Genomic DNA, 23,912 nt, shown 5'->3' on the forward strand with positions numbered 1-23,912 from the left:
GAATGAAGGCATCAACACAACAAAAAGTTTACTGCTTTCAATGCAATGATTCAATTCAATTCAATGATACCTCCGGTATCAAACATAACATCCATATCGAAAAGTTGACAAAACAAAAAGGAGCAAGCAGGTTGATTTCCTGTCATTTTGAGCCCACGGCAAGAAGTCACCAGAGCCCACCGTGCTAAAGGGTTCCCACTAGATAACACAACCACACAGTTAATGAAAAGCATGAGGTGAAGCTTGAGCTAGATATCAACCTATCGAGCTAGTGTGACCTTCCTGGTCTCTCAAGTCAGTGAGTCAACACAGGAAGGAGCAATGGATGGATAGTTCATTTATTTCCAAAGCTGCAATGATGGGACACACACAGTATGGATGAATGATCAGTAGTGACGGGATATAAATAGCACTCCCACAGCAATTCTACATTAATCTGCCCTATAATATACTAACAAAAAAACTATTGAAATGTCTATCAAAGTCATTGTGATCATATAGTGGATTTAACAATTCCTACTAATTCATAATTTACTATAATAAATGAAACAATTGTTTCCATGTGTCTCATATTCACTACATCAGAATAAACTGTCATCCATTTTACTATCAAAATATATCAAATTAACCTGGGAAATGACTCAATGTCCCCCTCTGGTGGCGAAGAAGTATAATACACCTATACTAACAAAACCGGGCTAATAAACTGGCTGGTGTTCATGAGTTTATAAAACATATACTATATACATTTGTCATAAATGACCTGCATTGATGAGACACACAGTGTGGATGAATGATCAGTAGTCGACAGGGTAAAAATAGCACTCCTAAAGAAGATGCATTTTCCAGTTAGATACCAACTTGAAAGAGGGAACTTTAGCATAAAACCCACATGGAAAACTGAGATGTGGCAAATAACATATAAAGAGAGGCTTATTTAACGCCAAACCAACAACAATAGTTACTAAAACATAAATTGCTAATGTATGATTTAAAAGGTGGATTTTATGATGTAATGTCAACTTTATATATTTCTATCCCGGGACTATTCAATTTTGAACTCACCCACAGCAATTCTCCATAAATCTGCTGTGGATTACCCAGAATCCCGAAATAAATTAATACATATGTGATAATTCAAAAACATAACTGGTTGTGTTTATAGGGAACCAGATCGTGAACACAACTAAGTTACTAAGTCTATAACCACACTGTATTGTTACACTGGTGAGTAAAAACTCATGCTTCCTACACTAACTTTTTGTCTGAACATTAGAATATATATTTTACGTCACACTAGCGTCATTGTCTTAAAGTCGCACATCTCAGTCGCACATCTCAGACTGAGCGTTACCCACTCCAGTCAGCAGATGGCGGTGTGCGATTTTAAGGCAATGCTGTTAGTGTGACGTATAATCTAGTGGACGGAACGCAATGCTGTTAGTGTGACGTATAATCTAGTGGACGGAACGCTTCTTTCAGCAGTTAGTCCGCCACCTCGGCAGCTTGCTAGACAAAATTGCCGAACCCATAAAGCTCTTTAGACGCTTTAGTGTATATTAGCCACTGTATTTTAAACCCTTGTCTGTCGTCTAGTTGGTTAGTTATATTATTTCATTTCATATTTACGGTGTTGTTGTTATTATTCAGCTGGCGGGCTGGTGAAGTTAGCGTTAGCCTAGCTAGCTAACATCTCCGACCATGAGTTCACTAAATTACTCTCTTCCTGCTGTAGAAGAGGAGGTCTGCTGGACGGAGAAAGAAGCTCTCATCAAAGAGGAGGAGGAAGAGAAGGATGTTACAATACAAAAACAAGTAGAGGGTGAGGCTGTTACAGTGAAAGAAGAAGAGAAAGAAGTTACAGTGAAGGAAGAGGCGTTCAGAGTGAAAGATGAGGATGGTGTTGCAGTTAAAGATGAGGAGGTTTCAGTTTTTGAAGTGAAAGCGGAGGAGGGGGAGAATACGGTCTCATCGGAAGAAGAGGAGGAGGAAACTGGATATCTGGGCCCGATTTCCCAAACGCAATTTAAGGCATCCAGTGGTTCTAAAGATGAACTTATCCATAAGATGGTTTTGAGAAACCGGGCCGTGATTACCACTGGTAAGTACTGTTTTAAATACAGAGGTACAAACTCTGCAGTTGTTGAACTGATGTTTGGTGTTAAAGGGGAAATCTGCAATTGCTACATCCATATTTTGACTTTTAAATTATTTATTTATAGCCATTGATTCTTGAAGAATATAACACATGCCTCATGAGCTTAGTTCAACTGTTGTACCCCATCAGAACCCAGAGTAAGATTTTTTACTCCAATGTTTAGAAACAATGTAAATCAACACTGTATAGCCTCAACATGGTTAAAACTATAATGTTGATATCATGGATGGTCAGTCCTTGCATCCATAGGTCTGTCTATGAATTTGAGAGTAGTTAAATGTCTCCAGCCCCATCATCATCTTATTACCAAAACAGTGGTGGAATGAGAGCCTTGTTATTGTTTCAACTGCAGGTTGGTTGATTGATGTGTGGCTTTTTTAAAGGGACAACCTAGTATTTAAACAGAAACAAAATGGCTGCCCAGAGACTTGGTTTGGTAAACAGCTGAGGGATGGGGCTGGAGAAATGTAACCACTCTCAAATTCATAGAGAAAGCTATTGTAGCAACCCTAACTCAACACCTAGCGAACTCGTCAAGAAGTTCAGACATCTTGGCGTAACAGTTATAAGGTGTTGGCTTGACAGTCGCTGGACCCAGGTTTGAGTCCAGCTCAGGGCAACCCCCTGAATTCACTACACTATGAATACAAGGACTGGCCATCCATGATGTCATAATGATAGTTTAACCAGGTTTCTAGGATATATAGTATATTCTAGAATTCATCCATGATGTCATAATGATAGTGTAACCAGGTTTCTAGGATATATAGTATATTCTAGAATTCATCCATGATGTCATAATGAAAGTTTAACCAGGTTTCTAGGCTATATAGTATATTCTAGAATTGCCAGTGAAGATTTCCTGTGGAGGCAAATTATTAGAGGTGTTGATAAGTCATTGTATAATATTCAGCCATTTTTTTTCATGCCTTTACATCAATATCGCCCAACCAGAAGAGAATAAACTCTTCCTTTACATTAAAGGCAAGACATACCTAGATGCAATTACATTCATGAATTGGTTTGAAACCTTTGTTTTAAACCCTTCTCAAAGTTGGTGCCTTGACGGATTTGTAAAAAATGGTTTATCATGAAACACTGTTTTTAAAAATGTATTTAAATGTAACCTTTATTTAACTATGCAAGTCAGTTAAGAACAAATTCTTATTTACAATGACTGCCTACACTGGACGACGCTGGGCCAATTGTGCGTCGCCCTATGGGACTCCCAATCACGGTCGGTTGTGATACAGCCTGGATTTGATCAAGGGTGTCTGTTGTGACGCCTCAAGCACTGAGATGCAGTGTCCGCTGCGCCACTCGGGAGCCCCAAAATCAGGTTCTAGTGCTGTCCCCAACTAAAATACATCTTGGTCAACCAAGAGTCATCTGTTCTTTCTACCAATCGCCCCATGTGTTTTTATAAAATCAAATATACGTACTGAATTTGTCTGATGCTTTAAGCATTCTGTCTGATCAAATAATTAAGACACACAAATGACTCGAAGTCATAACTAGAGGGAGCCGCTCGTCAACATAACCCGACCAGAGGGAGCCGGTCGTCAACACAACCCGACCAGAGGGAGCCGGTCGTCAACACAACCCGACCAGAGGGAGCCGGTCGTCAACACAACCCGACCAGAGGGAGCCGGTCGTCAACACAACCCGACCAGGGGGAGCCGGTCGTCAACACAACCCGACCAGGGGGAGCCGGTCGTCAACACAACCCGACCAGGGGGAGCCGGTCGTCAACACAACCCGACCAGGGGGAGCCGGTCGTCAACACAACCCGACCAGGGGGAGCCGGTCGTCAACACAACCCGACCAGGGGGAGCCGGTCGTCAACACAACCCGACCAGGGGGAGCCGGTCGTCAACACAACCCGACCAGGGGGAGCCGGTCGTCAACACAACCCGACCAGGGGGAGCCGGTCGTCAACACAACCCGACCAGGGGGAGCCGGTCGTCAACACATCCCGACCAGGGGGAGCCGGTCGTCAACACAACCCGACCAGGGGGAGCCAGTCGTCAACACAACCCGACCAGGGGGAGCCGGTCGTCAACACAACCCGACCAGGGGGAGCCGGTCGTCAACACAACCCGACCAGGGGGAGCCGGTCGTCAACACAACCCGACCAGGGGGAGCCGGTCGTCAACACAACCCGACCAGGGGGAGCCGGTCGTCAACACAACCCGACCAGGGGGAGCCGGTCGTCAACACAACCCGACCAGGGGGAGCCGGTCGTCAACACAACCCGACCAGAGGGAGCCGGTCGTCAACACAACCCGACCAGAGGGAGCCGGTCGTCAACACAACCCGACCAGAGGGAGCCGGTCGTCAACACAACCCGACCAGAGGGAGCCGGTCGTCAACACAACCCGACCAGAGGGAGCCGGTCGTCAACACAACCCGACCAGAGGGAGCCGGTCGTCAACACAACCCGACCAGAGGGAGTCCCCCCTCCGCTGCTGGACTTCGTAAATTCTTCCGTTTTGCTCCTGAAGTTTTCAGTAATAGACTAATAGACTACAGATAGATAGACTAATAGACTAGTAATAGACTACACTATCAGTCTGCAACCTTTTCCAGTTGGAGCCAATTTATCTGACCATTTCTACCAATCTGCGTGCCAGTTATGATTTTCATATGCACATTTTACTGGAACAGTTTCATTTAATTTATAATAGTATCTCAAAATTATTGTCTGTGATTAATCTACAATCTATCTAAATGAAAATTATACAAATCTAAATAACTTTTATTGCCATTGCCAACTATGTAAAAAAATAGCCTACATAAAGCCAACAAATGAAAACATTACATTCTGCAGGTCCTGATAAAAATAAATATCCTAGAAATCACATTGGCTGCAAATGGCCTGTCTACTACAAACTTGAAACATTGTATCAACTATCAACTGGGTCAGGAAACTCGGATAGCAAGCTTGCAACATTGTATAAAATATTCTAGGCCCTCAGTTTCCTGCTCCAGTGAGTTCTAGACAGTAATCAGGTATTTTATGACATTTCCACTGGATCAGAGCATTACATTTTTCCCTTTTATGCCGTGTGTTTATCGAAATGGCGAGAGCTGGAAATATTTTACAAAAATACTTTGAGGAACTATTGTCATTCGCAATTGATTGTGATTAGACTTTGTTTACTTGCTGTTTGGTTGTGAAGAAGAAATTACTTTGAGAAGCTCCACAACTCATTATTGGTTCAGCGTTAAGACAATCAGAAATACTATCAGACATCCCCAAATGGGCACATTTATAGGCCTACATTTGTGTGCAGGCCAGGTAGACTAGTCCTACTTCTATATGTGTAACCAGGTAGTCTAGTCCTACTTCTATATGTGTAACCAGGTAGACTAGTCCTACTACTATATGGGTAATCAGGTGTGCGTCCTTACTCAACATTGACAGGAGTGTTTCAAACAAAAGACAAACTGACGCATCTTGCGGGGTCAGGTCTGGGTGGTCTACCAGGGGCCGTTTCATTTAGTATCCGTTTGGGTCGGCTGGGGGATGATTGTATTTCCCCATAGTATGTTGTTCCGAAGTTGACTGACTGAAAGGGAGTGTAACTTTGATTATAATTACACTTCCCTGAAGGAGAGAAACGAGGTACACCTGTTTGTCCCCGCCCTTTCCTGGGGTGGTGAACAGCGGTATTAAATTTAAGGAATAAAATCCAAGCCTCACGCTCATCACCTGTGGAAGGCGGGGATTCCAGCGAGGCGTGGATATGATAGTATGTTTACCTATTTTCCCTCCTTCAGGGAACAATAGTTATAGTCATAACGTTAAGGTTGTCATATGATGAACTTCAACTTAAATACTGAATATTGCTGTCGGACAGTTTTTTGGTATTCAGATCTCTGAAATGCTCTCTAACTACGTCACATTTAGTGTCTCTTTATGCTACGCTGGGAAAACAGTTTTCATGGGAACAGAAATCCTAAATCATTTCAGAGTTTGCTGAATCCAATGGTTCTAACTGAAAGTCCCCTTAGCTTTATTGACAACACCCAAATGGATACTGTCATTAACATGGTTTTTCAATAATTACACATAATACTTAATACTGTAGCTGTTTAGTTAGTCACGTGTTCAACTATCATCAGCTGATCCAGGAAATCATTTTCTGAATGCCAGTCAAATGACAAACATCACGACATGCAACAACAACCAAAGTGCTTCTTCATTCATTACTCTGGTAAAGACAGTTATGCCGTGCTTGGATCCAACATCCCTAACAAATTGATGTTTGTAATTAGAGGTCGACCGATTAATTAGGGCCGATTTCAAGTTTTCATAACAATCGGAAATCTGTATTTTCGGACACCGATTTGGCCGTTTTTTTACACCTTTATTTAATCTTTATTTAACTAGGCAAGTCGGTTAAGAACACATTCTTATTTTCAATGACGGCCTAGGAATGGTGGGTTAACTGCCATGTTCAGGGGCAGAACGACAGATTTTCACCTTGTCCGCTCGGGGGATCCAATCTTACAACCTTACAGTTAACTAGTCCAACGCTATAACCACCTGCCTCTCGTTGCACTCCACAAGAAGACTGCCTGTTACGCGAATGCAGTAAGCCAAGGTAAGTTGCTAGCTAGCATTAAACTTATCTTATAAAAAACAATCAATCATAATCACTAGTTAACTACACATGGTTGATGATATTACTAGATATTATCTAGCGTGTCCTGCGTTGCATATAATCCGACTGAGCATACAAGCATACAAGTATCTAAGTATCTGACTGAGCGGTGGTAGGCAGCAGCAGGCTCGTAAGCATTCGTTCAAACAGCACTTTCGTTCGTTTTGCCAGCAGCTCTTTGTTGTGCGTCAAACATTGCGCTGTTTATGACTTCAAGCCTATCAACTCCCGAGATGAGGCTGGTGTAACCGAACTGAAATGGCTAGCTAGTTAGCGCGCGCTAATAGCGTTTCAAACGTCACTCGCTCTGAGCCTTCTAGTGGTTGTTCCCCTTGCTCTGCATGGGTAACGCTGCTTCGATGGTGGCTGTTGTCGTTGCGTTGCTGGTTCGAGCCCAGGGAGGAGCGAGGAGAGGGACGGAAGCTATACTCTTACACTGGCAATACTAAAGTGCCTACAAGAACATCCAATAGTCAAAGGTTAATGAAATACAAATGGTATAGAGAGAAATAGTCCTATAATTCCTATAATAACTACAACCTAAAACTTCTTACCTGGGAATATTGAAGACTCATGTTAAAAGGAACCACCAGCTTTCATATGTTCTCATGTTCTGAGCAAGGAACTTAAACATTAGCTTTCTTACATGGCACATATTGCACTTTTACTTTCTTCTCCAACACTTTGTTTTTGCAATATTTAAACCAAATTGAACATGTTTCATTATTTATTTGAGGCTAAATTGATTTTGATGTATTAAGTTAAAATAAGTGTTAATTCAGTATTGTTGTAATTGTCATTATTACAAATAAATAAAAACTTTTTTTTTTTTTTAATCGGCCGATTTAATCGGTATCGGCTTTTTTGGCCCTCCAATAATCGGTATCGGCGTTGAAAAATCATAATCGGTCGACCTCAAGCAGACAATGTGTTATTGTCTGCTTGATTTACTGTAGGCTCTCGTTAGTCTGTTTGGACACAGAGATACTTAGCTCATAATGTGTAGAGAACTGTTCCTTGATGGATAGGCTATTGTACAACACACAGAGCTATTTTCCTTTATTCAGGACATTTAGAATGACAACACATTACAGAGTAGTCTAGTGGGATTATTCACAAAATTATCTAGTGATCAGGTTAAGAAATGTCATGACAGACATTTTAGTTTCCATGTTTCACCTGAAATATTAAATGATTTATAGTCCTAGGTCTATGTTGTTGTTAGGTGAAGTTATGGGTCCTACAGTAGGTATGTGTTATTGTCAGGTGAAGTTATGGGTCCTACAGTAGGTCTATCTTGTTGTTAGGTGAAGTTATGGGTCCTACAGTAGGTCTATGTTATTGTTAGGTGACGTTATGGGTCCTACAGTAGGTCTATGTTGTTGTTAGGTGAAGTTATGGGCCAATTTGTTAAACACTTAATGTACAAACCCTCAGTTTCAGGCTGATGGCAAAGCTAGCTATAGAGCATTTTACGACAATAACACAAACATATAGGAGATTCAAACGAGCTTTACAATTACAATGCATGTGCATCGCTGCCATTTTAGCACAGAACACAGAGGGGTCCTTTTTTGGAGACCAAAGGTCGTCTGGCACACTGCTTAGGTCTTGACTGTCTTAAGACAATTATAAAATAATTTAACAGACATCAATTGTTGTACAACTTCATGGGTACGCTCTGGGCATCACCTTTCACCTCAAATAAACAGTGGATTTCTACTGTTGTGGGCCTTAATAAACCGTCTGTCTGACTTTGTTGTTCACACAGGAGAGATACGGGACTATAGTGGATCCTCTGGCGAGCCTCAACAACAACATGATGCTGAAGAGGCAGAGAAGAGTCTCTCCACATCAGAACACCTCAAGAAACACCCGCAGAGACCCACAGGGAAGAAATCTCACCGCTGCTCTGACTGTGGGAAGAGATTAAACTCCTCAGTAAAACTTAAAATACATCAAAGAATTCACACAAGAGAGAAACCATATAGCTGTGCTCAATGTGGGAAGAGTTTTGTTAAATCTAGCCAGCTGACTTCACACCAGAGAACACACACAGGAGAGAAGCCTCTTAGCTGTGGTCAATGTGGGAAGCGTTTTAGTCAATCTGGAGATCTGACAGTGCACCAGAGAATACACACAGGAGAGAAATCGTTTAGCTGTGATCAATGTGGGAAGAGTTTTGTTCGATCTGGCTATCTGACAATGCACCAGAGAATACACACAGGAGAGAAACCTTATAGCTGTGGTCAATGTGGGAGGAGTTTTAGTCAATCTAGCTCTCTGACAGTGCACCAGAGAATACACACAGGAGAGAAATCTTTTAGCTGTGATCAATGTGGGAAGAGTTTTTCTACTTTTGGCTATCTAAATATACACCATAGAACACACACAGGAGAGAAGCCTCTTAGCTGTGATCAATGTGGGAAGAGTTTTTCTACTTCTAGCTATCTAAATATACACCATAGAACACACACAGGAGAGAATCTGTTTAGCTGTGATCAATGTGGGAAGAGTTTTTCTACTTCTCGCTATCTAACTATACACCAGAGAACACACACAGGAGAGAAACCTCATAGCTGTAAGTCTTAGCTGACTGTCTTCTGCAGGTTGTCCTCTAACCAGTGAGCTAAAATATATCTCCCATTTCCATGTTTTTTTGTTTGTTGTTAGTTTCAACAGCACGTACAACCGGATTTCCCCCCTAATCGATATCGGTGATTTATTGCTACTTGTCAAAACAACAGTGTTTTGGGTGCTTGTGCAGTTTATAAGGTGCTTGTTTTAAAAAAAAGACAATTATTGTGGCAGATGTTTGTGTATATACCACATGTTAGGTTTTCAATTTATCCCAAACTGTTTCTGCATATTGGTTATTGATTTGGACACGTTAAAACTGTGTTTTGACAGTGGGCTATCCCACCTAGCAAAATGTAATTGAAAAGCCATTGAAAATAATACTATGCAATCAAATATTTCATATTTACATTTCATGTAACATTTAGTAATGAAAATTATTCATGCAATCAACTGACAGTTTTTTGGTACAATTATATTGACATTGTTGCCCTGTTTTTAGAATATCAGGGTTCATTCTCAGATGTGCCAACCCAAATGTACTAGAGCATGACATTGGGGACTGGGCCCCGATCCAACGACATGCCTATCTAGTGAACCCTGAAAAGAGAGAGAAGCTCCGCAGTGAGGTGGAAAGTTACTACGGATATTGCAGGAGTTTCCTCTTGAAATCAGACATGTCCGTGGTGAGAACAACCTGGTTGCTGATTGTCTCAAGGGGTGCAGTCAAAATGTTTTGTGTTTTGCATTTAGCCAGTGCATTGCCACAGTTTATTTTTACTGCACGTTTTTCCGTATTGGAGATGAGTTTTGTTTGGGCTCGTTCCAAGGGGACGAGAGTTCTAGAAGCGAGTGAGTTTTAGGAAGACGAGAGTTCTAGAAGCTATAGAAAGAAAAATCTTTGTGGGAATAATAAAAAATAAATATTGTTTTTAATTGTTGTTTGCCAGTAGACAGACACCATGTTTATATTGTAGAAGGTGAAGCATTGTAGTTGATTATAATGTGAAATGGAAGTTGTTTTCTGTTGTTGGTGAGCAAACTCTTAAGGTGTTAGTTAGTCTTTGGTTTTTCCATTTATGTTTTGAGGTTGGACTTTAGCTCGTATAGCTCGTCAGCATGTAGGATGCACTGATTAGTGTCACCTCGTTAGTCAGTATGTGTTACACCTGTGCTGGCTTGTCCATCTCGTTAGTGGGAAGGTGTTTCACCTGAGCTGGTCCAGGTTCTATTTAAGAGTGTCTGGCCCAGTGCTCCAGTTGTCTTGATAGATGTGGAGAGTCAACACCTTTAGTTGCTCCACCTTTTTGGTTTGCTTCCTGTCTTTGAGTTTGTTGTGGGTTTTTTCTTTAGTTTTTCTCTTCTTGGGCAGATTTAGTGGGTCTCATGGTGGGTATCTTTTATGTCCCAGTTGTTGTTACTAGTCAACTTTCAGTGGACACTGAGAGCTAAACTGCAACATTATGTTATAATACTTTTATTGCATCAAATGGTTGTTTTATGCAACAGAATAGAGGGTTCTTAGAACTATTGTGTCTGTGTGTTCTACTGAGGATGGGCCTTTGGGAGAAAACATTGACAGGAGATTTACAATATCTTTTGTGTGATAAAACCTAAAGAGACCACATTCCAGGGCATGAGTTACTGTTTCTGTTCTATATGGTACCAGGGAGCGATGAACCCCTCCTAAAAAAAAAAATACCTTGAATTTTGCATTGCATCCAATTAATATTTTAATCAATGGCATTTCCTTAGGCTGCTCATTAGTCTTTCAGATGTTAGTCTTCTGTTGTGTACTAAATATTTCATTTTTTTACATTTGTTTTTTCTTGTGAAGCCATTGTGTTGCATCCATGTCTGAAATGGGCTGTATAAATAAAGCTTGATTTGACTTCAACAAATGAATCCAATGACTGACCAATCAACAGACTCTTGGTCCCTCTTAGTATTTGTTAATGAATAGAATACAGTATATACATATGAGATGAGTAATACATAGACTAAGATACAGTAGAATAGGATAGAATACAGTATATACATATGAGATGAGTAATACATAGACTAAGATACAGTAGAATAGGATAGAATACAGTATATACATATGAGATGAGTAATGCCAGATATGTAAACATGCAGGAGATCCATGAAGGAAAGATAGTGATGGTGCTCAGTGACGTTGTTGCAAATGGTGGGGAACAACCAATCACGATGAGGGATCGCCAGCTGTGAACGCTTTAGCATGCTGGAGACAACCATGGAGAATGTGAATCAAGTGTTCCAATTGTAAAACGTTTGATTTAATTACATCAAGCGTTCCAATGGTAAAACGTTTGATTTAATTACATCAAGTGTGCCAATGGTAAAACGTTTGATTTAATTACATCAAGCGTTCCAATGGTAAAACGTTTGATTTAATTACATCAAGTGTTCCAATGGTAAAACGTTTGAGTTCATTGTGACGCGTCACGTTGCTGTTTATTGCCACGTTGGGATGCAACCTTTTTTTAACCAGTTCTGATGGTTGTTAAAAGTGGGATTTTGACATTATTATCGTTAGATCAACACACTGGACACTCCCAACAATCCCACCTATCAATCTCTTTGGCACCGTAGACATCAAGTCACTTGACAGTAATGTTCCATACAATGTTGCATTCCATTTTTGAAAGGTCATTTTTCATTGAAGACAATGAAAGTTATTAACATTCCATAAAATTTTAAATCAAGGCTGAGGCTCAAAATAGTCGCCTTCACTTTACTTAAAGTGTAGGAAGCAGTGGAGTAAAACAATTTACTCACCAACAACAGCATTGCCTTAAAGTCCCACATGATGATGTAATGACATCACAATACCCCATAATGACATCACAATACCCAATGATGATGTGTTGTTACACCATGTTGGAGCAGTATAGACCTAGTCTGTTCATTATATACATCTACATGATGTAATGTTACACCATGTAGGAGCAGTATAGACCTAGTCTGTTCATTATATACATCTACATGATGTATTGTTACACCATGTTGGAGCAGTATAGACCTAGTATGTTCATTATATACATCTACATGATGTATTGTTACACCATGTAGGAGCAGTATAGACCTAGTCTGTTCATTATATACATCTACATGATGTATTGTTACACCATGTTGGAGCAGTATAGACCTAGTATGTTCATTATATACATCTACATGATGTATTGTTACACCATGTAGGAGCAGTATAGACCTAGTCTGTTCATTATATACATCTACATGATGTATTGTTACACCATGTAGGAGCAGTATAGACCTAGTCTGTTCATTATATACATCTACATGATGTATTGTTACACCATGTAGGAGCAGTATAGACCTAGTCTGTTCATTATATACATCTACATGATGTATTGTTACACCATGTAGGAGCAGTATAGACCTAGTCTGTTCATTATATACATCTACATGATGTATTGTTACACCATGTAGGAGCAGTATAGACCTAGTCTGTTCATTATATACATCTACATGATGTATTGTTACACCATGTAGGAGCAGTATAGACCTAGTCTGTTCATTATATACATGATGTATTGTTACACCATGTAGGAGCAGTATAGACCTAGTATGTTCATTATATACATCTACATGATGTATTGTTACACCATGTAGGAGCAGTATGGACCTAGTCTGTTCATTATATACATCTACATGATGTATTGTTACACCACGTAGGAGCAGTATAGACCTAGTCTGTTCATTATATACATCTACATTATGTATTGTTACACCATGTAGGAGCAGTATAGACCTAGACTGTTCATTATATACATCTACATGATGTATTGTTACACCATGTAGGAGCAGTATAGACCTAGTCTGTTCATTATATACATCTACTTGATGTATTGTTACACCATGTAGGAGCAGTATAGACCTAGTCTGTTCATTATATACATGATGTATTGTTACACCATGTAGCAGCAGTATAGACCTAGTCTGTTCATTATATACATCTACATGATGTATTGTTACACCATGTAGGAGCAGTATCGACCTACAGTAGCTAGCTACTTATTTAGATTTAGTTTGACTTAATGTAACTGCCTTAAATGTGCTGTAGTAACCATTTTTTATTCGCACTAATCAATCAACACATTCCTGTCTTTGTATGTCTCAATATAATGGTATTATTTAATTACATCCATTTACAATAATCTTTGTCTGAAAATAGAATATGATCCTCAACTGCGTTTCCCCTCCAGTCAGCAGACGGCGATGTGCGTCTTTCAGGCGACGCTGCCAGCGTGACGTATAAGCTAGTGGACGGTTCTTCATAAACAGCTCGTCAACCACCTCGGTAGCTTGCTAGCCAACATAGCCGAAAGATTCAAGCTATTTATACGCTTTCGGTGTATATTACCTACTGTGTTTTTGACACACTTAGGTCGTATCTACTTGTTAACCTATTTAATATTACGTTATTTTGTATTAGTCAGCTATAGTAGCTGACTGTTTAAATTAGCACTAGCCTAGTCGCTAATGATAGCTAGCTAGCTAACATCCCCGAACATGAGCTCCCTAAACTTCTCCCCTCTCGTTGAAGAAGAGGAGGTCTGCTGGACGGAGAAAGGAGGTCTGTGGCTGAACGTTGTCGTGAAAGAGGAGGAGGAAGAGGAGGCTGTCACAGTAAAACAAGATGTAGAGGATGGGGCTGTTACAGTGAAAGAAGAGGAGGAGGCTGTTACAGTAAAAGAAGAGGAGGATGAGAAAGAGGAGGATGTAGTTTTTGGTGTGAAAGAGGAGGAGGGGGAGATTACTGTCACATTGGAGGAAGAAGAGGAGGTTGGAGATCTGTTTAACCCCAGTAAGTACCGTCTCTGCAGTCGTTGAACCAATATGCAGTAAAGGGGTTCTACACTTTAATGTTGTTCTGTAGGAATGGCTGAAGCTACACTGTAACGTGTAGAACATCAAGAGTGGACCATCAACAAAACGTTAACAATTGATCAAATGCATCCAATGACAATGCCTGAAATACTGTAGTCCTCAATATCTCCTATTAGATTAGCCCAATATGTAGTCTTAAAGGGGCAATCAGCAGTTGTTACATCCATTTTGGGACTTATACATTAATGACATGTACCCATTGTTTCTTGAAGAAATCACTTATAAATGCCTCATGATCCTAGTTCAACTGTCGTACCCCATCAGAACCCAAAATATAAGCTTATATTATCTCCAATGTTTGTCAGTAAATATAAACAAACACGGTATATCCTCAAAACATGGTTAAAACTAGAATGTTGATATCATGGATCGTTGCATTTCTCCAGCCCCATCCCTCAGCTTTTTACCGAAACGGGCAGGGAGTACGCTTTGTTATTGTTTCTACTGCTGATTGCTGCCCCTGTTACTCCTCAAGGTCCAAGGACTGTATGTTATTTTCAGAGGTAGACTGGCTCTGGCAGCTAAAATAGTCAAATATTCCATCTAAATGTGAATCCATTCTCAATTGCGATACATTTCTGGAAACATAAATCGCTGCACTTTCATATCAATTCAGAATAATTTCACACAATACTTTCATATCACATCAAAATAAGTAACCAGTCGCGATACCCCAAACGGTAAACCAAATTAGTTTCTCGTAATTTCACCTTTCTTTAGGCTTCTTTTTCTTATTTGGACTTTATATGGCAGTTGGCAACCAACTTTAAGGTGCATTACGACCATCAACTGGACTGGAGTGTGGACCTCAGTTCCTCTTTCAATCACCCACGTGGGTATATACCAAGAGTCATGAAGAGGGCACAACAAAACCTTTTCCCCCTCAGGAGACTGAAAAGATTTGGCATGGGTCCCCAGTTGCACCATCGAGAGCATCCTGACCCGTTGCATCACCACCTGGTATGGCAACTGCTCGCCATCTGACCCTAAGGCTCTACAGAGGGTAGTGGGAATGGCCCAGTACATCACTGTGGCCAAGCTTCCTGCCATCCAGGACCTATATAATAGGCGATGTCAGAGGAAAGCCCACAAAATTGTCAGGGACTCCAGTCACCCAAGTTATAGGCTGTTTTCTCTGCTACCGCACGGCAAGTGGTGCCAGAGCGCCAAGTCAAGAACCAAAAGCCTCCTCAACAGCTTCTACCCCCAAGCCATAAGACTGCTGAACAATTAATAAAATCACCACCGGACAATTTACATTGACCCCCCCCACCCCCCTCCCTTTTGTGCACTGCAGCTACTCACTGGTTGTTTGTTACCTATGCATAGTCACTACACTCCCCTACCTTCATGTACAGATTACCTCAACTAGCCTGTACCCCCGCACACTGACTCGGTACCGGTGCCCCCTGTATATAGCCTCCATACTGACTCGGTACTGGTGCCCTCTGTATATAGCCTCCACATTGACTCGGTACCGGTGCCCCCTGTATATTACCTCCACACTGACTCAGTACCGGTGCCCCCTGTATATAGCCTCCACATTGACTGTACCGGTGCCCTCTGTATATAGCCTCTACACTGACTCGGTACCGGTGCCCCCTGTATATAGCCTCCACACTGACTCGGTACTGGTGCCCTCTGTACATAGCCTCCACATTGACTCTGTACCGGTGCCCCCTGTATATAGCCTCCACATTGACTGTACCGGTGCCCCCTGTATATAGCCTCCACATTGACTGTACCGGTGCCCCCTGTATATAGCCTCCACATTGACTCTGTACCGGTGCCCCCTGTATATAACCTCCACAATGACTCGGTACCGGTGCCCCCTGTATATAGCCTCCACTCTGACTCGGTACCGGTGCCCCCTGTATATAGCCTCCACACTGACTCGGTACCGGTGCCCCCTGTATATAGCCTCCACACTGACTCAGTACCGGTGCCCCCTGTATATAGCCTCCACATTGACTCGGTACCGGTGCCCCCTGTATATTGCCTCGTTATTGTTATTCTCATTCTGTTACTTTTTATTATTACTTTTTATTTTAGTCTACTTGGTAAACGTTTTCTTCTTCTTGAACTGCACTGTTGGTTAAGGGCTTGTAAGTAAAGCGTTTCACGGTAAAGTCTAAGTTGGTGTCTTGACGGATTTGTAAAAAACGTTTTGTCATAAAACACTATATACAGTGGGGCAAAAAGTATTTAGTCAGCCACCAATTGTGCAAGTTCTCCCACTTAAAAAGATGAGGCCTGTAATTTTCATCACTTCAACTATGACAGACAAAATGAGAAAAATCACATTGTCGGATTTCTTATGAATTTATTTGCAAATTATGGTGGAAAATAAGTATTTGGTGCATTAAGACAATCAGAAATACTATCAGACTTCCCCATATGGGCACATTTATAGGCCTACATTTGTGTGCAGGCCAGGTAGACTAGTTTTACATCTATATGTGTAACTAAGTAGACTAGTCCTACTTCTATATGTGTAACCAGGTAGACTAGTCCTACTTCTATATGTATAACCAGGTAGACTAGTCCTACTTCTATATGTGTAACCAGGTAGACTAGTCCTACTTCTATATGTGTAATCAGGTGTGCGTTCTTGCGTACTCATGATAATGGTCACATACACATGGTTAGCAGATGTTAATGGTCACATACACATGGTTAGCAGATGTTAATGGTCACATGCACATGGTTAGCAGATGTTATTGGTCACATACACATGGTTAGCGGATGTTATTGGTCACATACACATGGTTAGCGGATGTTATTGGTCACATACACATGGTTAGAAGATGTTATTGGTCACATACACATGGTTAGCAGATGTTAATGGTCACATACACATGGTTAGCAGATGTTATTGGTCACATACACATGGTTAGAAGATGTTATTGGTCACATACACATGGTTAGCAGATGTTAATGGTCACATACACATGGTTAGCAGATGTTAATGGTCACATACACATGGTTAGCAGATGTTAATGGTCACATACACATGGTTAGCAGATGTTAATGGTCACATACACATGGGATGCTGTCTGGGCGGGTAGCCCTGCGAAGGTTAACACGTTTAAATATTTTACTCACGTCGGCCACGGAGAAGGAGAGCCCACAGTCTATGGTAGCGGGCCGTGTCGGTGGCACTGTATTGTCCTCAAAGCGTGCAAAGAAGTTGTTTAATTTATTTTTATGCATCACGGAAGTTAGAGTGATCCAGAATGCTAGCAGCTCGAGTCTTGCAGTTGATATGCTGATAGAATTTAGGAAGGCTTGTTCTCAGGTTAGCTTTGTTAAATTTCCCAGCTACAATAAATGCAGCCTCGGGATGTATGGTTTCCAGTTTACATAGAGTCCAGTGAAGTTCTTTCAGGGCTGACGAGGTATCTGCTTGGGGGGGATATACTATAATATGTGACTATAATCGAAGAGAACTCTCTTGGAAGATAATGCGATCGGCATTTGATTGTAAGGAATTCTAGGTCAGGTGAACAAAAGGACTTGAGTTTATGTATGTTGTTATGATTACACCACGAGTTGTTAATCATAAGGCATACACCCCCGCCCTTCTTCTTGCCAGAGAAATGTTTGTTTCTGTCAATGCATGAAGAAACCGGGTACCAACTCTGACAACGTATCCTGAGTGAGCCATGTTTCTGTGAAACAGAGAATGTTACGATCTCTGATGTCTCTCTGGAAGGCAACTCGTGCCCTAATTTCATCAACCTTGTTGTCTAGAGATTGGACATTGGCGAGTAATATGCTCAGAAGCGGTGGATGATATGCTCGCCTTCTGAGTCTGACCAGTAGTAGGCCGCTCAGTCTACCTCTCCTTCTGAGTCTGACCAGTAGTAGGCCGCTCAGTCTACCTCTCCTTCTGAGTCTGACCAGTAGTAGGCCGCTCAGTCTACCTCTCCTTCTGAGTCTGACCAGTAGTAGGCCGCTCAGTCTACCTCTCCTTCTGAGTCTGACCAGTAGTAGGCCGCTCAGTCTACCTCTCCTTCTGAGTCTGACCAGTAGTAGGCCGCTCAGTCTACCTCTCCTTCTGAGTCTGACCAGTAGTAGGCCGCTCAGTCTACCTCTCCTTCTGAGTCTGACCAGTAGTAGGCCGCTCAGTCTACCTCTCCTGCGATAATAATAATACAACAAATAACTGCATAGTTTTCTAAGGACCTGAAGCGAGGCGACCGTCTCTGTAGGCGCCATCTTGCACGGTCTGGGTGGTCTGCCAGGGGCCGTTTCATTTAGTATCCGTTTGGGTCGGCATGGGGAATGATTCTATTTCCCCATAGTTGTTGTACCTCGTTTCCCTCCTTCAGGGAACAATAGTTATAGTCATAGCGTGTGGATTTAATAGTATGTTGTACCTCGTTTCCCTCCTTCAGGGAACAATAGTTATAATCATAGCGTGTGGATTTAATAGTATGTTGTACCTAGTTTCCCTCCTTCAGGGAACTGTAGTTATAGTCATAACCTTAAGCTTGTCATTAACACGGTTCTTCAATAATTACACATCATTCTTAATACTGTAGCAATTTAGTTAGTCACATGTTCAACTATCATCAGCTGATCCAGGAAATCATTTTCTGAATGCCAGTCACATGACAAACATCACGACATGCAACAACAACCAAAGTGCTTCTTCATTCATTACTCTGGTAAAGACAGTTATGCCGTGCTCCACGTTGGATCCAACATCCCTAACAAATTGATGTTTATAATGTGTTATTGACTGCTTGATTTACAGTAGGTTCTCGTTAGTCTGTTGGCACACAGAGATACTTAGCTCATAATGTGTAGAGAACTGTTCCTTGATGGATAGGCTATTGTACAACAACACAGAGCTATTTTCCGTTATTCAGGACATTTAGAATGACATCACATTACAGAGTAGCCTTGTGGGATTATTTACAAAATTATCTGGTGATCAGGTTATGAAATGTCATGACAAAGACATTTAAGTTTCCATGTTTCACCTGAAATATTAAATTATATATAGTCCTATGTCTATGTTGTTGTTAGGTGAAGTTATGGGTCCATGTTATTGTTAGGTGAAGTTATGGGTCCTACAGTAGGTCTATCTTGTTGTTAATGTACAAACCCTCAGTTTCAGGCTGATGGCAAAGCTAGCTAAAGAGCATTTTACTGGTTGAAGTGTTTTATAAGTATAAAGCAGTTGATTTGCGACAATAACACAAACATATTAAGCAGGACATTCAAGCGAGCCTTACAGTTATAATCCAAAGTAATGTGAAATGCACTCATAAGCAACCTGTAAATGGAGGCTATTTTTGCTGTCAGCCTATGAGAACTCCCCTGAGTTTTGCCCCATGGTGGTGAATTAGTAACTAGCGACACAGAGCTTAATGTGAGTTTCCTTCAGTAGCACTCCTGATCTTGCGCTGATTATGCACTGTAATATTCAGAATACATTGTGGAAAACTAAAATCTTTGCTCACCATTTTTGTTCCAGGCAGATATACTACATCCATAACTAGTGGTTTCCTCATTACCAGATATACTACATCCATAACTAGTGGTTTCCTCATTAGCAGATATACTACATCCATAACTAGTGGTTTCCTCATTAGCAGGGAGGTGTTTCTGCAATCAAATTGTGTCTGCATCGCCCTCGTGCTGCAATTTTAGCAAACACAGAAAGGGGCCTTTTTTGGAGATCAAAGGTCGTCTGGCACACTGCTTAGGTTTGAGTGTCTTAAATAATTTAACAGACCTCTGGGCATCACCTTTTACCTCAAATACACAGTGGATTTCTGCTGTTGTGGCCCTTTAACCGTCTGACTTTGTTGTTCACACAGGAGAGAGATGTGACTATCGTGGATCCTCTGGGGAGTCTCAACAACCTCATGATGCTGACGAGGCAGAGAAGAGTCTCTCCACATCAGAACTCCTCCAGAAACACCAGCAGAGACCCACAGGGAAGAAATCTCACTGCTGCTCTGACTGTGGGAAATGTTGCAAATCTTCATCAGAACTTAAAATACACCAGAGAACACACACAGGAGAGAAACCTTTTAGCTGTGATCAATGTGGGAAGAGTTTTACTATATCTAACTCTCTGACTGTACACCAGAGAACACACAAAGGAGAGAAACCATATGGCTGTGCTCAATGTGGGAAGACTTTTACTACATCTAGCCATCTGACTGTACACCAGAGAACACACACAGGAGAGAAACCATATGGCTGTGCTCAATGTGGGAAGAGTTTTGCTAAATCTAGCCATCTGACTGCACACCAGAGAACACACACAGGAGAGAAACCATATAGCTGTGATAAATGTGGGAAGAGTTTTGCTAAATCTAGCCATCTGACTACACACCAGAGAATACACACAGGAGAAAAACCATATAGCTGTGATCAATGTGGGAAGAGTTTTTCTACATCTAGCAATCTAACTAACCACCAGAGAACACACACAGGAGAGAATCCGCGCTGTGATCAATGCGGGAAGAGTTTTTCTACTCCTAGCTATCTAATTATACACCAGAGAACACACACAGGTGAGAAACCTTTTAGCTGTGATCAATGTGGGAAGAGTTTTTCTTCTTCTAGCTATCTAACTATACACCATAGAACACACACAGGAGAGAAACCTTATAGCTGTGATCAATGTGGGAAGAGTTTTTCTTCTTCTCGCTATCTAACTATACACCATAGAACACACACAGGAGAGAAACCATATGGCTGTGATCAATGTGGGAAGAGTTTTACTTGGCCAAAAAGCCTGAATATACACAAGCGGACACACACAGGGGAAGAGATACTCTGATAAAAGATCTCTGATTAAACAAAGTTGTTTCATGATATCAATGAAATAATGTCACAATGTAGAATGTTTTAACATTGTAGTAGGAGTATTTTATTGATGTCACAATGTAGAAGCCTAAACATTTGTCCCTGTTACACTTACCGTGTTGGTGACCCACTTGAATCAAAATGCAACACTTCAAAATGTAGCGATCTGTTTTCTACAAGTTGTCTTCTAACCAGGGATTTACACATTATTCCCAGATTCCGTGTGGTTTTTGAGCTGTTAGTTTTAACAGGACGTGCAACCTCATCTCCCTTCTGTCACACAATTAATTTTGACATGATATCGTTGAGGGATGACAAATAAGTGTTGCGTTCCTTTGTTTTGCGACCCCTAAATTTAAATGCATCACTCCAAAATGTAGCTGAGTGTCTTCTGCAGGTTGTCCTCTAATCAGTGAGGTAAAATATATCTCCCATTTCCATGTGTTTGTTTAGTTGTGTTAGTTTCAACAGCAGGTACAACCTGATTTCCCCCCTAATCGATATCAGTGATTTATTGCTACTTGTCAAAACAACAGTGTTTCTGGTGCTTGTGCAGTTTATAAGGAGCTTGTTTTAAAAAATACAAGTAATATGATTATTGTGGCAGATGTTTGTGTAAATAGCACATTTTTTGTTTAGGTTTTCAATATATCAGAAACTGTTTCTTCACATTGGTTATTGATTTGGACAAGTTGAAACTGTGTTTTGACATTGGGGGTATCCCACCTAGCAACATGTCTTTGAAAAGAAGATGTATTCTTTCAGTTGTGGTTGAAAGTGATAGTTGAAAATATGTATTTTCAGGTCTTTTTTTTTTTTTTTACTTAAACAACTTCATTTCAATGTACTTTCATGTAGCATAGTGGTTAGAGCGTTGGGCCATTAATCGAAAGGTTGCTGGATCGAATCCCTGAGCTGACAAGGTAAAAATGTCGTTTTGCCCCCGAACAAGTCAGTTAACCCACTGTTCCCCGGTAGGCCGTCATTGTAAATAAGAATTTGTTCTTAGCTGACTTGCCTAGTTAAATAAAGGAGAAGAAATAATATATATATATATATATATATATATATATATATGGACGCAGAATAATAATTAATCGTCTATGATCCATTTTTTTTACAAATCCTGCATCAGTTAAATAAAATGGGACGAGAGTTCTAGAAGCTAGTGAGTTTTAGGAAGACGAGAGTTCTAGAAGCTAGTGAGTTTTAGGAAGAGGAGAGTTCTAGAAGCTGGTGAGTTTTAGGAAGAAGAGAGTTCTAGAAGCTAGTGGGTTTTAGGAAGACGACAGTTCTAGAAGCTAGTGGAGTTTAGGATTCTATAGAAAGAAAAATTTGAAAAAAATTAATGTATTTTATTATTTAGTAATAAGTGTTTTTTTCTTGTTTTTAATTGTTGACAGCCAGTAGACACCATGTTTATATTGGTGAAGGTGAAGCATTGTAGTTGATTATAATGTGAAATGGAAGTTGTTTTCTGTTGGTGGTGAGTGAATTTGTCCATCAAAAATATAGGATATATTTGTTGTCTTAAGGGGGAAGGTGTTACAGGCTTTTGTTTTTCCATTTATGTTTTGAGGTTGGTCTTCAGCACGTATAGCTCTTTAGCACGCAGGGTGCATTGATTGGTGTCACCTCGTTAGTCAGTATGTGTTACACCTGTGCTGGCTTGTCCATCTCGTTAGTGGGAAGGAGTTTCACCTGAGCTGGTCCAGGTTCTATTTAAGAGTGTCTGGCCCAGTGCTTCAGTTGTCTTGATAGATGTGGAGAGTCAACACCTGTAGTTGCTCCACCTTTTTGGTTTGCTTCCTGTCTTTAAGTTTGGTGTGGGTTTTTCTTTTGTTTTCCTCTTCTTGGGCAGATTTAGTGGGTCTCATGGTGGGTGTCTTTTAGGTCCCAGTTGTTGTTACTAGTCAACTTTCAGTGGACACCCCCATAGTGTCTTTGAGAATCCCTCCTAAAAAACAAGCTTATATTTTGGGTTGGATATTGCATCCAATTAGTGTTTTAATCAATGGCATTTCCTTAGAATGCTAATTGGTCTTTCAGTTGTTAATCTTCTGTTTTTTTTATCCTGTTATTTTTGTTTACCAAGTATTTCTGTTTATTTTCATTGTTTTCTCCTGTGAAGCCATTGTGTTGCATCCATGTCTGAAATGTGCTGTATAAATAAAGCTTGATTTGATTTCAACAAATGAACCCAATGACTGACCAATCAACACACCCTCCATCTTAACATGAAAAACAGTATCAATCCCACTTTTCCAACCTGCTGAAGGCGTGGTGGAGTGGTAAACACCACCCCCGGCTCTACCAGGGGCTTGAGGTGGTCTCCCACAGCTCTGCTTATGTCATGTTCTGTGGCCTTGCCGTTCCTTTTCTTGACTGCCCCTGCAACACAGAAAGAAACACTTTTAGTCATATTATATAAAACACTCAAAGTAATGGATATGGAGCATCTATGGACTCAGTTACACCTGGCACCTAAATGTGACTTCTGTCATCTGATCACTCCAAGCTGAATTAGGTTCAGGTCTACCAGGATGGGCCTTTGACAGTCTGGACGCAGTCAGGTCACCACATATAAATAAGCAATGTAAAGAGATGTGGGGAAAAGTACATTCTATACAAATGACCTTCATAATAACAATCAACTAATGTGTGTGCCTGAGGGGAAATTAACTTTCCTACTGCCAAAATGGGTGAGAAATTACACCAAAACCAGTGGACAATTTGCACTG

The 23,912-nt window shown here is 40.9% G+C and overlaps 2 protein-coding genes across 3 annotated transcripts in view; one reads left to right on the forward strand and one right to left on the reverse strand.

Annotated features, from left to right (window-relative positions):
- The window catches only part of LOC129842718 (zinc finger protein ZFP2-like), a 213,879-nt gene that overhangs the window by 102,235 nt on the left and 87,732 nt on the right, over positions 1 to 23,912 (reverse strand). The window lies entirely within an intron of this gene.
- Positions 1,443 to 23,370, forward strand: LOC129842712 (zinc finger protein 271-like). The gene is made up of 4 exons (XM_055911335.1): positions 1,443 to 2,101; positions 8,600 to 9,411; positions 13,945 to 14,254; positions 20,172 to 23,370. Exons 1-4 carry the CDS (start codon positions 1,702 to 1,704, stop codon positions 21,143 to 21,145), a joined length of 2,496 nt encoding a protein of 831 aa, XP_055767310.1. The 5' UTR covers positions 1,443 to 1,701; the 3' UTR covers positions 21,146 to 23,370.

The sequence above is a fragment of the Salvelinus fontinalis genome, unplaced genomic scaffold (assembly GCF_029448725.1).
Source record: "Salvelinus fontinalis isolate EN_2023a unplaced genomic scaffold, ASM2944872v1 scaffold_0062, whole genome shotgun sequence".
In the NCBI taxonomy this organism is placed as follows: Eukaryota; Metazoa; Chordata; class Actinopteri; order Salmoniformes; family Salmonidae; genus Salvelinus; species Salvelinus fontinalis.

What these genes read in the sequence shown, in the direction of transcription:
- LOC129842712 (XM_055911335.1), top strand. Translation starts at nt 1,702, where the DNA reads ATGAGTTCACTAAATTACTCTCTTCCTGCTGTAGAAGAGGAGGTCTGC. An exon ending in GAGAGAAACCTCATAGCTGT is followed by an intron (nt 9,412 to 13,944) that starts AAGTCTTAGCTG and finishes ATAGCTAGCTAG; the next exon opens with CTAACATCCCCGAACATGAG. An exon ending in TGGAGATCTGTTTAACCCCA is followed by an intron (nt 14,255 to 20,171) that starts GTAAGTACCGTC and finishes TTGTTCACACAG; the next exon opens with GAGAGAGATGTGACTATCGT.